Source organism: Arachis hypogaea, chromosome 15 (assembly GCF_003086295.3).
Source record: "Arachis hypogaea cultivar Tifrunner chromosome 15, arahy.Tifrunner.gnm2.J5K5, whole genome shotgun sequence".
NCBI lineage: Eukaryota > Viridiplantae > Streptophyta > Magnoliopsida > Fabales > Fabaceae > Arachis > Arachis hypogaea.
In genome coordinates, this window is record NC_092050.1 from 102,400,647 (window position 1) to 102,412,618 (window position 11,972).

At 35.5% G+C, this 11,972-nt stretch overlaps 1 protein-coding gene across 1 annotated transcript; it reads right to left on the bottom strand.

Annotated features, from left to right (window-relative positions):
• Positions 1 to 775: 775 nt before the first annotated feature.
• Positions 776 to 2,282, bottom strand: LOC140179268 (uncharacterized). Its single transcript, XM_072217949.1, has 2 exons — positions 904 to 2,282; positions 776 to 821 (listed from the first exon to the last, which is right to left on the bottom strand). The coding sequence occupies exons 1-2, from the start codon at positions 2,280 to 2,282 to the stop codon at positions 776 to 778; spliced, it is 1,425 nt and encodes a 474-aa protein (XP_072074050.1).
• Positions 2,283 to 11,972: the final 9,690 nt, after the last annotated feature.

The following is an 11,972-nucleotide window of genomic DNA, read 5'->3' on the forward strand; positions in this document are numbered from 1 at the left end:
GTAGTTTAGTTCTATAATATCTTCTAATTTGCCATAATATGACAAATCAGCATTCCTAACATTAGCATCACTAGCGCTAGCAACACAAGGAGTTGAAGACATTAAGAAAACTCCACTATTCTGGGTCTTTAACCCATTGTCTCGATTGGTAGTTCGAAAGGAGAACCCATTGATACTAAATGTAGAAAACCTTTTGGCATATCGTGATGGACCCATTGCTAAGTATCTCAAATCCTCATGCACAGTATTCATAACGTCTGGGTTCATAAGCTATTATGATAGAACAACATATTAGTTATTATATCCACAAATACTGCTCAATATTAGCAAAAAAGATCACTTTTCTATTTACCTGCGTAGGAAACCAAGTAACAAAATCTTTGTTAACTCTTTTTTCTATCTCTACATTTGAAGGCCTTCTACCCTTAGATCGTCTTTGTACAAAATCTTTAAAGTCACTGTTAGATATGAAAGTTTAACTCTAACTAAACAACTATTTTCAAGTAAATAAAAAATATGTACGCAAATCCTTAAGTACTTACTCAATGAACGGTTTGACATATGGACAATTTAGAACCACATAGCGATGTGCTTGTTTTTTTCCATAGGTGACAACTCAAATACTGTGAAAGCTCCCTTAGAGTTACCCATTTGTGGAAAAAGTGAATCAACATGTGTATTGTAATTACCATCCGGACGATCATCAACACGTGGTGGCCTATTAAATCTTGTCTCAATCCCTTCTAAGTATCGAGAGCAAAATGTAAGAGCTTCTTCAGCCACATTTGTTTCGTACATAGGACTTCAAATGTCCTAAATACCTAGTTTGTATAATTGGCTTTAGTAAGCAAGATATAACTAAGTGACAGGTTAAATGAACAATGATTGAAAAGAGATATTTACCTCTCAATAGGATACATCCACCTATAGTGTACTGGTCCTCCAAGTTTTGCTTCATCAACTAGATGACAGGTTAAATGAACCATGATTGTAAAGAAAGAAGGAGGGAACAACATTTCTAAATGACAAAGGGTAAGGATTATTCGAGGTTGGAGCTTCTCAAGTTCTGTAAGACTTAAGCTTTTAGAGCACAACTGTTGAAAGAATGAAGACAACTCTATTAGCACTGCAGTAACTTTATCTGGTAGCACATTACGTATGGCAATGGGTAATAGTTGCTGCATAAGGACATGGCAATCATGGCTCTTCAATCCAGAGAGCTTTCTTTGCTTCAGGTCAACACACCGTGAAATATTACTCGAGAGACCATCTGGTACTCTAATATTCTTTATAGTACGCAAGAATACATCTTTCATGGAATTTGACATTGTGAACAAAGATGGATGATATCTCCCATTTTCATCTGGCCATAAATCTTTCCTTATACCCATTTCTTTGAGATCCTTACGAGCTTTGAGATTATCCTTTGACCTTCCAGTCTCATTGAGCAAAGTGTATAATACATTGTCGCAAACATTCTTTTCAATATGCATGACATCTAGATTGTGGCGCAATAAGTTAGACTCCCAATAAGGAAGATCAAAAAATATGCTTTTCTTCCTCCACATCCCCAATTCATCATCTTCTTCAACAACTTTTCGTCGAGTCCTCTTACCTTTACTTGCCTGTAGTTCCTTCCCAAATGAAACATTGATGCCTTCAAGTTGTTCCAATATTTCTGACCCTGTTAGTACTGCTGGGGGATCCCTCAACTCAATTTTTCCATTAAATTTTGCACGACTTAGCCTAAACTTATGACCCCTTTCTAAGAAACGGCGATGCCCCAAAAAACACCATTTTCCACCATGCTTTAATCTATATGAATCAGTGTTGAAGTTACATGTGGGACAAGCATATTTACTGTGTACGTTCCACCCAGATAAGTTACCAAGGCCTGGAAAATCACTAATTGTCCACATTAATGCTGCTCGCAATGTAAACATTTCATTCTTGAACTTATCTAATGTTTGAACACCATCATGCCACAACTCTTTTAACTCTTTGATAAGAGGTTGTAAGTATACGTCTATGTTGTTTCCCGGCATTTTCTCTCCAGGAATAATCATTGACAAGATTAGTGATGTTGGCTTCATGCACTCCCATGAAGGTCGATTGTATGGAATAAGCACCACTGGCCAAACGCTATAGTTTGTACGCATAGCTCCAAAGGGGTTGAATTCATCAGCTACAAGACCAAGACGTACATTTCGAGGATCTTCGTCAAACCTATCATGAAGTAAATCAAATGTCTTCCAAGCTTCAGAATCCCGCGGATGCCTCATCTTCGAATCTTTCTTTTCTGCCGAAGCATGCCATTGCATTGATTGAGCAGTCTTAGAACACATAAATAATCATTGAAGTCTCGGTTTTAGTGAAAAGTATCGCAATATCTTTGCCGGTTTCTTCTTTTTAGCATCGGTCCATTTAGATGTCTTGCATCTTTTGCATTCTTGCAAATCTTCATCCTCCCCCCAATATAACATGCAGTCATTAGGGCAAGCTGGTATCTTGGTATAATTAAGCCCTAGTTTGTTTATGGTTTTCTTGGCCTTATAGAATGTATTTGAAATCTTGGCATTTCCAAAAGCATCTTTTATTAACTTGAGGATTTCGGTCATGGCTTTGTCTCTTATTCTATATAAGCACTTTATGTGGTACAAACTAATCAAGAAAGACAGTTTTGAATACTTTATGCACCCTTCATATAATGGTTCATTACCATCTTCCAACAACTTATAAAATTCTACATTTTCTCCACTATGCTCTTCATCTCCATCTCCATCTTCTGTATTGCCTCCATCTCCATCTTCATTCAAGTCAGATCTAGTGACTCCAAACGCGTCATTGAGCATTGTTACCATTGGATGCTGAGATGTTGAATCATCTTGTACAATATGACAAGTTTGATAAACTTGTGACCCAACTCTAACTGCTTCTTCACCATGCCAATACCAAACTTTGTAGTTTTCTGGAAATGGCTTGACTATTAAATGTTCAAAAACTTTCTCTCTTGTTTGCCACTTGCGAAAACCACACACTGGACAAGGACATTTAATCTGACGACCCGCGAGAGACCGATGCTCAAAAGCAAAATCCAAAAACTTGTTTAAACCATCTCTATACTTATACGTGGTTCGTGGTTTTCCAATCCACGACTTATCGATTGACATGACTAAGAGGGACTACAAATAGGGATTTAAAAAAATTAAAAGTCTATATATATTCTAAAGGTAAGAAAATTATTCTTGTATGTGCAAATTAGATATTAAACAAATACTTAAATAGTATTCTAAAAGAAACTATAAAAAAATTATAATTACCTCTTTCAAATGATAATTTTGTGGCTGTAACAATGACTTTGTGAATTTTTCCTTCTCAAGTAGCTGTATATATGATCTAAAGAAGAAGCTGGGTAAGTTAAGAAGCTAAAGAAGACATTACTCATCAATCTGAAAAACAGAAATAGTATATTAATCTCACATAAAAAATTATTAATTGCCTTTTAATTTTATCATTTAAAAAATGTATTTAAAAAAAAAGAAAAGAAGAAGAAACAAATAATAGATCTGGAGAGAAATAAGGAGACTAAGGTACCTGAAATATAGCAACAACAATGAATAGCAAGTAAATCAATGAATGGGAAAAAAAAGTAATAGCATTAACATAGTCTATATTAATAATGAGAAACTACTACTGTCTCCTATTGCACTAAGCATTTATATATTGATATATGTGTTACATCAAAGAGAGATGCTGGACTTATATATTGAGATAATTTTACAAAATGTATAAGAATCAACACTCAACAGATTCTATAATTAGGAAGCACAAGGAATTTTCTTTTTGCTTAACAAAATATTATTATTAGTTGAAAGACAGCAAAGTGTGCTTTCTATGCTCTTTTAAAGAAATATTAGTTAATAGTTATACACTCTTTTTGGGAACGTTCAAGTCATTAAATCATTTATAAATAAATATATGAGAAAAGACGTTTTAAATATACACTTATAATAAAATTTAGTGATTTAAAAAAAAAATACACACGTTCAACTTTTTTTTTATATATTTTCCCAATTCAGTATATATGATAAAACTCTCCACAATACTTGAATTTGAGACGTTCACTAAGAAAAATAAGTATAAAAACCAATTAAACCGTGTCCATGCATGATTGACATATAAAAAGTCTTCAGTTGTTGGTGTATAACATGGATAAAATTTTTTATCTTATCCTAATTAATGATCCTCTAATAAATCTATTTCTGTAAATGACAAAAAGGAGAAGCTAGCTAGAAATAGGTATGGTATGGTATGGTATGGCTCACAAGTCACAAATGTCTAGTCAATAGAGTTATAGCCCTAGATGAATGAAATTATCAAAGTCACAAGCGTAATGTTCAAGTTAAAATTCTCTAATTATTAAGAGGATGCAATTTAATTTTTCAATTTATGTTCAATGTTTGGTTATTCTACTTTTTACTAGAACAAGAACAGGAGAAATATTTTTTTGTGTGTGAATGAATTAATGCATGCCAGCTTATTGCATATGAGAGCTCTAAATTAAAATAATTTGAAAATGCTCAAATTAAATAGAATGCACTTTTAAAACTGACTAGTTATTAAAATAAGTTAGTTATTTCATTTTTTTTTCCTTTTTACAATATGTCATTTGAAAGCATTCAAGTTGCAGTGAGTTATTAAAATCAGTTTGCAATTGAGTGCAACAGCAACAACTATAATCAATGTCAAATTTTGACTAGTTAATAAGCTCAAAAACTGTAGCACAGATTAGATTTTTCATGTACCTAGTAAACTTATTTGTTTATTTGTGTAAGAAAAGTACATGAATAGAGGAGATTATTTTTGATAAATTATGTGTAAGAACATAAGGAAAACATTGCCTTTGTACCTTTATGAAAGTTTTAACATTGTGTATCCTTTCCTCAATAGGCTGTATCAGTTCAGCAAACTGCAAAGTTGAGAAGGATCATATAAGGAAACTTCAAACCTAAAAGCAAAAGCAAAGCCTGAAGAGATGAGGGAAAGAGGCTCTTTTGTGAGTAAAATCCATACACCAAAAATTATAACTTGGTAATAAGGTGATCTTTCATCTTATAGTTGAAATTACCAGTTAACAAGCTCCATTATACAATGTTTAAATCAATGAGCTCCTATACAAGTTAATAGAAAAACTTTTGTAAAAAAAGTATAATTCCCAAATTTCAAAACTGAATTTCTCTACCAAAAAAATTCAAGAGACAAAAAATTGAAGTACTTAACAGTTTAGTCAGTTGTAGCATGATACTCAGTTTCACTACTTTATATTTTGCACATTGACTACTGAAAATGAATATATTGTCTGGAATTTGAATTCATACATACTCTTCTGATTAATCTGAGCAATCCGAAAATAATTTGACTCAGACACCAATAATAAGTTACAAGAGTTCAGTGAGAGAAGATGACACTAAAAGAGGGGGAAAAAATAAAAATAAAAAATCAAAGCCTAATTGTTTCTTTCTTGTTTTAGCACTCAAGTCTCAACTAATGAATGATCATGTCTTGGAGGCTCTTCAACCATGACTTTCTGCAACACAAACCATACCTGATTGAAATTGAAGACACAGCAGTGTGGAGCAGATAGAAAAAATTCACATTTTCAATAGAACTAAGAGGATAAAAAGAATATGACAGGCACAATCAAAGAGCAGGAAATGACCATCAGAAATTACAATTTCATCAATTTTGGCCATAACCCAATTAAAAACCCCAATGGTAACACATGATTAATTCAAAGAATCTAACCCAGCAAATTGACCCAAAACATAAAGGAGTTGAAGTTTAAAACCAACACAACAATGAGAAATCTGCACAATACTCCACAATATCCCAAGAGAAATCATAATGAAACAAAAGAATATGACAATAATCAGGCACACGAAGTAAGAACCACTTAAATCAACCAGGAATAAACTTAGCACATAAACTATCCATCATCAGGAAAATAAGGAAAAAAACTTAAGAAGCATATTTACCAAATATCATAACCCTGACCAATAAGTTGCCCAAAAATTCCCCAAGCAGAATGCCAGGAACAAAGTATAGGAGCAGAGGAAACCAAAAACCAAATAAAGAAAAACTCCAGCCCCAACATCATTCAAGAAGAAGAGTTAATGATCTATTTTTTCAGGATAATCTCAAGCAATAAGAACGCAATTAAACTCCATAAACAGAATGCCACAGGCACAAGCACAATCAAACGGCCAGAAATCAATGAATACAGAACAGAGCCCTACTTCACTAAGCTTATTCAGTCTGAACTCATTCATCAATTCACTATATTAAGAAATAGCAGGATGAATTAACTAGCAAAATCTAAAACAATAATAAGAGTGGCAGCAATTGAACCATTAACACATGCATCGAAGTAAAAAAGAAATTACCATTGACACATGCATCGAAGTAAAAAAGCAATTGAACCATTGGCAGCAATTGAACCATTGAACCATAGAGAAAGTGAAGTTACCGTCAATCCAAGATCTGATATCATCGACTAGTTGAACACAAGACCCGATCAGCGTCAATCACCCCCACACCAACGTCAATGGAATACTTCAACACAAGCTCCGATCGTGGAGCTGCAGAGAAACAAACCCCCCCCCCCAAAAAAACGAAGAAATCAGTAACTGGCAGAGAGGGAGAGGTACCTAGAGAACTTGAGAAGGAGCTGCAGAGAAACAAATCAGTAACTGGCGGAGAGGGAGAAGTACCAAGAGAAGTCGTAACCGGTGGAGAGAGGAGAAGCCGAGAGGGAAGAACGGCGTTGTCGGAGATCGAGAGCGAAGGGAGAGAGAAGGGAGATCAAGAGCACCGTTATAGTGTGTTTCGTTTAAGGCTAGGGTTGCAATTCTTTTGTTTTATATATGTGTGAAAACGGCGGTTCAAAACCGCCATAATCACCCAGACCGCCAGCAAACACAAAGTTAATTATGGCAGCAACCAAAAATGCCATAATAACCGGGTATTACGGCGGTTCTTGAAAACCGCCGTAATGTCAATGCCGTTTTAAACTCTTTTTTTTGTAGTGCATGCTTATTACTAAAACCAACTTAATAGAATAGAGGTAGACCACAGAATTCAAAACAAGAGACATTCATGATTGCCATTAAGTCTACTGGGAGTAAATGAGAAGGAAAGGAACTTTACAACCTTTGTAGCTCATCTTCGCCCTTGTTGTTCCTTCCTGCAAACTTCCTCCCTCCAATCACCATCTTAGAATAAGTGCTTTACCGGCAAGCAACAAGTAGGTGCAATGGTGTTAAGATTGTGATTCAACCATGAATGTCAAAAAAAGAGAAACAAGCTATGAGTAATGCATAAAATTAAGCAAGCTTGGTTAAAAATGACACTACAGGCCTACGAAGCAAAGGCATTATGATTGTACAAACAAGTGGTGTTGCTGGATACATTGCATAGAAAAATAAGTGGCACACCAAACTTAGTGTGATACTTTCTCTTGGAATTGATGCAAGTATCCAGAAAGATTGAAAACAGATTGTTGCAGGGTAACACCAAACTTAGAATGTGATCATATGCCAATCTTATTTGAAAAGAAGCTAAGTAAAAGGAACTGCTGTATTAATAACAAAAATCACCAAGAGCAAGACACGAACAGGGGCTTCTTGGTGAGGCATTAACACAAATAGTTGCAGAGTATAGAAAACAAAGAACAAAGATAATTACATGAACAAACCAAAAGAAAAGAAAATGTCTAATCTAGGTAATCAACCAACCGGTAATTTGTTAATCACAATTAATCCCCGGCAACGGCGCCATAAACTTGATGCACGGAAACTTGTCTCTCAACAAATCTCCCTTCGGCAAGTATACCGAATTGTCGTCATGTAATAACTCACAAATGAGTGAGGTCGAATCCCACAGAGATTAACAGATTAAGCAATCAATAGTTGATTGATTATCCAAGTCAGACGATCCAGATTTAAGTGATAAGCAGCAGGAATTGTAAATTGACAAAAAAGAAAGGAAAAGCAATAAAGTACAAAAAAGTAAAATGGCAAGAAAAATAAATGTAAGAACTAAAAATAAAATGAACATTGGGATCAAGAGATATTGCAATCCTCCGGATCAAGTTCATTCTCATCTCTTCCTCAATCAATGCATTCATTGATCTCCTTGGCAATCTTAAGTGATTGGATCCTAATTCCATGGCAATCCAATCTCTCTAAGCTTGAACAATTTCCCAATTCTTTGATTTAATTGCTCATGGGAAGAGATGAAGTTTGGTCACTGATTATACCACACACATTCATAGATCAAAGTATTGGTAGGATTAAATGTCACAATATCCATCCAAACCCCAACCTAATCCAATGTGAGAGAGCATTTCTAGCATGATTTCCTCATTCCTCTTCCAAGGTTAAGAGGAAATCTAAGTTTGAGCAATTTCTCTTCCGAGACAGTTACCCAATTGGATGAAGATCGAAAACTCTCTAGTAAAATCAAGAGAAAAGAAAGAAGAAGAAGAATAAGAACTACAATTTATCCATTGAATCACAATAGAGCTCTCTAACCCAATGAAAATAGTTAGTTGTTCGTTGCTCTACCAAAATAGAAAAGAAAGAAAGTGCAGAAAAGTAAAGATGAAGATTAAAACCAAAAATAAAACTTCAAATTTCATAAATGAAAATTAGAACTAAAACGAAACTACTCCTAAGGAAGAAAAGAAGAGAAAAGGAAGAAGAGTGGTTGAGGGGAGGGGTCCGAAGACCCACTCCCCTTGGAGTGTGCCAAATCACAGAAGTTCGAATCGGTCTTTACTCTCTCCCCCTTCCTTCAATTCTCCATTCCAGGATGCATTCAATGTAGAAACTAAGGCTTTTTATAGGCTCTCCTAAATTACAAAATGAAATAAAATTAAAAGTAAATTACAATGAAATGAAAATTAACTATTTTAGATGCTTCTTGTGGCCTTGATTGGTTGACAGTTGTGGGATTGCTTGCTTGAGCTTTGAAGTGGACTTGAGAGAGAAGTGAATAAAGTTGAGGTCCAGGTGGTAATCGTTAGCGTTACCGTTAGCCATACCAACGCTACAAGTGTGGCGTTAGTGCTGAAGTTATTGTGGCTAACGTTACACTTGCTATCCAGTTGGTGTTTTTGGGGCTTAAAAGATGCCTATTGTTTGTGCTCCCATTTCATGCCCATTATTGATCATTATATATTTTTGGAAAGTTCTGAATGTCAGCTTTCTAACGCAACTGAAATCACCTCAATTGGACCTCTGTAACTCAAGTTATGCTCCTTTGAAGGGGACAAGGTCGCTGGCATAGTCGCTGGCATTATTGGCAAAAGTGAGTGCCAATAACATTAGCGTTCAGTAGATTAATATTGCCAGGTTCTGGAGCTCAAACTTGATGTCCACCCCATACTATTATATATTGTTGAAAATCCCTGGATGTCTTCTTTCTAACGCTTTTGGAAGCGCATCATTTAGAGCTCTACAACTCGAGTTACACTTCTTGGAAGGTGAAGAGGTCGGTTGGCCTTACTACAGGTTGATACCATGTTCATCTTTGCACTTTCGGGGCAGGTTTTCTCCTTCAAATTTAGTGTCCACCATGTAGTGCCATATATGCTTGGAAAGCTCTGAATCCTACTTTCCATTGCCACTAGAATCACCTCATTTGGAGCTTTGTGGCTCAAGTTATTTATATTTGAAGAAGGCATGGTCAGACTACCGGGTGAGATTTTTCCCACGTTAGTGTCCACGTTAGTGTAACTAACGTGGCCCTTAATGTAGGCCTTCTTTGCTTCACAAACGTTAGTGGCGTTCACTTTTTCCACTAACATTCACAGCCGCATCCTTTCTTCCACGTTAATGCCCACGTTAGTGGCACTAACGTGGGTCTTCCTTTGCTTCGCTAGTGTTATTGGCGCTTACTTTTCCCAATAACGCTGCTCCTTCTTCAAAGTTAATGCCATTAACGTTCCCACTAACGTTCCAAACTTTCCTTCCTTCTACGTTAGTGCCCACGTTAGTAGCACTAACGTAGCCACTAACGTGGCTCTTTTCTGCTTCTTTTGGCCTGAAATCAAACAAATAAAGTGCATCAAGGTGACATACAAGATGATCTTTATATATTAAGTGTGCTAATAATACCCAAAATCAAAACTTCACTTAGTGTGATCTATTTTTTCATATTTACCCTGTATATTAACTAAAATTCACCTATGCTTGAGATTTTGTTTCATGAAGAGATTTTTCATGCTATTACTCATTTATTGGCAAAATTTGTATGAAAACTAAACAAAAATCTACTGAAATAACTACTAAAAATAGGTAATGATGCACACGTATCACAAAACCAAACTTAAATCTTGCTTGTCCCCAAGCAAGGAATGAATTATTCACAAAGGATACTTTTTATTGGAGTGTGCTGAAGAATTTCTTATGATGCCTTGGTGAGTGAAGTGATTAAGTGATAATGAAGGCCAACTCCAATTATATGCTTATGCAAGGGTTCCAGTGTTCATTAGTCCTTATATCTTGGAAGTCTTAGATCTTTGGAGTGTCATCGGATGGTATTATGGAGTCCTCTTTATAGATTATCACTTTGAAGCAGTATTTATTTGTCTTGGCCTCGACTCTAGGTGTCATGCCTCAAAGCGGCCCTTTATGATAAGTTTTCAATCAATACTCCCAACCCAGTTGGGTTAAGGTATTAGGTGATGAAGCACCCCTTAGGATTTACTTTCTCAGGCCTCTTTCTTTGACACAATTTCACCACAAGCATGTAACTAGGACAATAACGCTTTGAATTTTTGTATCTTTCTTTTTCGTCCTAGTAATTGATGCTCAGAGCCTTGGGCTTACTCCTTGTTTTTCTTTTTTCTTTTGTTTTCTTTCGTTTACTGCTTCTTGGATCAATAGGTTTTTGAGAATTTCCATAACACTTCTCCAAATTTCAATTCCTATCAATGAGCTCCCATGCAAGTTTTCACAAACATGTAACCTCAATACACAATCATACAATCAATCCATTTCTCTTAATCTTTAGCTTGCCTCAAAATTGATAAAATTCCTCAACACTTTCTTTTCAAAAGAATGATTTCTTCGATGCATTTTTAAGTATAATGGGTGCAAGCAGATTAAAGATGAAGGTGCAATGATAAGCAGTGAACCATGCTTATTACTAAAAGCAACTTAACAGAATAGAGGTAGACCACAGAATTCAAAACAAGAGACATTCATGATTGCCATTAAGTCTACTGGGAGTAAATGAGAAGGAAAGGAACTTTACAACCTTTGTAGCTCATCTTCGCCCTTGTTGTCCCTTCCTGCAAACTTCCTCCCTCCAATCACCATCTTAGAATAAGTGCTTTGCCGGCAAGCAACAAGTAGGAGCAGTGGTGTTGAGATTGTGATTCAACCATGAATGTCAAAAAAAGAGAAACAAGCTATGAGTAATGTATAAAATTAAGCAAGCTTGGTTAAAAATGACACTACAGGCCTACGAAGCAAAGGCATTATGATTGTACAAACAAGTGGTGTTGCTGGATACATTGCATAGAAAAATAAGTGGCACACCAAACTTAATGTGACACTTTCTCTTGGAATTGATGCAAGTATCTAGAAAGATTGAAAACAGATTGTTGCAGGGTAACACCAAACTTAGAATGTGATCATATGCCAATTTTATTTGAAAAGAAGCTAAGTAAAAGGAACTGTCGTATTAATAACAAAATCACCAAGAGCCAGAGCTGTCACGAACAAGGGCTTCTTGGTGAGGCATTAACACAAACAGTTGTAGAGCATAGAAAACAAAGAACAAAAATAATTACATGAACAAACCAAAACAAAAGAAAATGTCTAATCTAGGTAATCAACCAACCGTTAGTTTGTTAATCACAATTAATCCCTGGCAACGGCGCCATAAACTTCATGCACGAAAAC

Bases quoted from the DNA above. Each gene is read 5' to 3' on its own strand.
- LOC140179268 (XM_072217949.1), bottom strand. From the start codon at position 2,282: ATGAGGCATCCGCGGGATTCTGAAGCTTGGAAGACATTTGATTTACTT. The intron at 822-903 runs GTAAATATCTCT...TATACAAACTAG, and splicing joins TGGATGTATCCTATTGAGAG to GTATTTAGGACATTTGAAGT.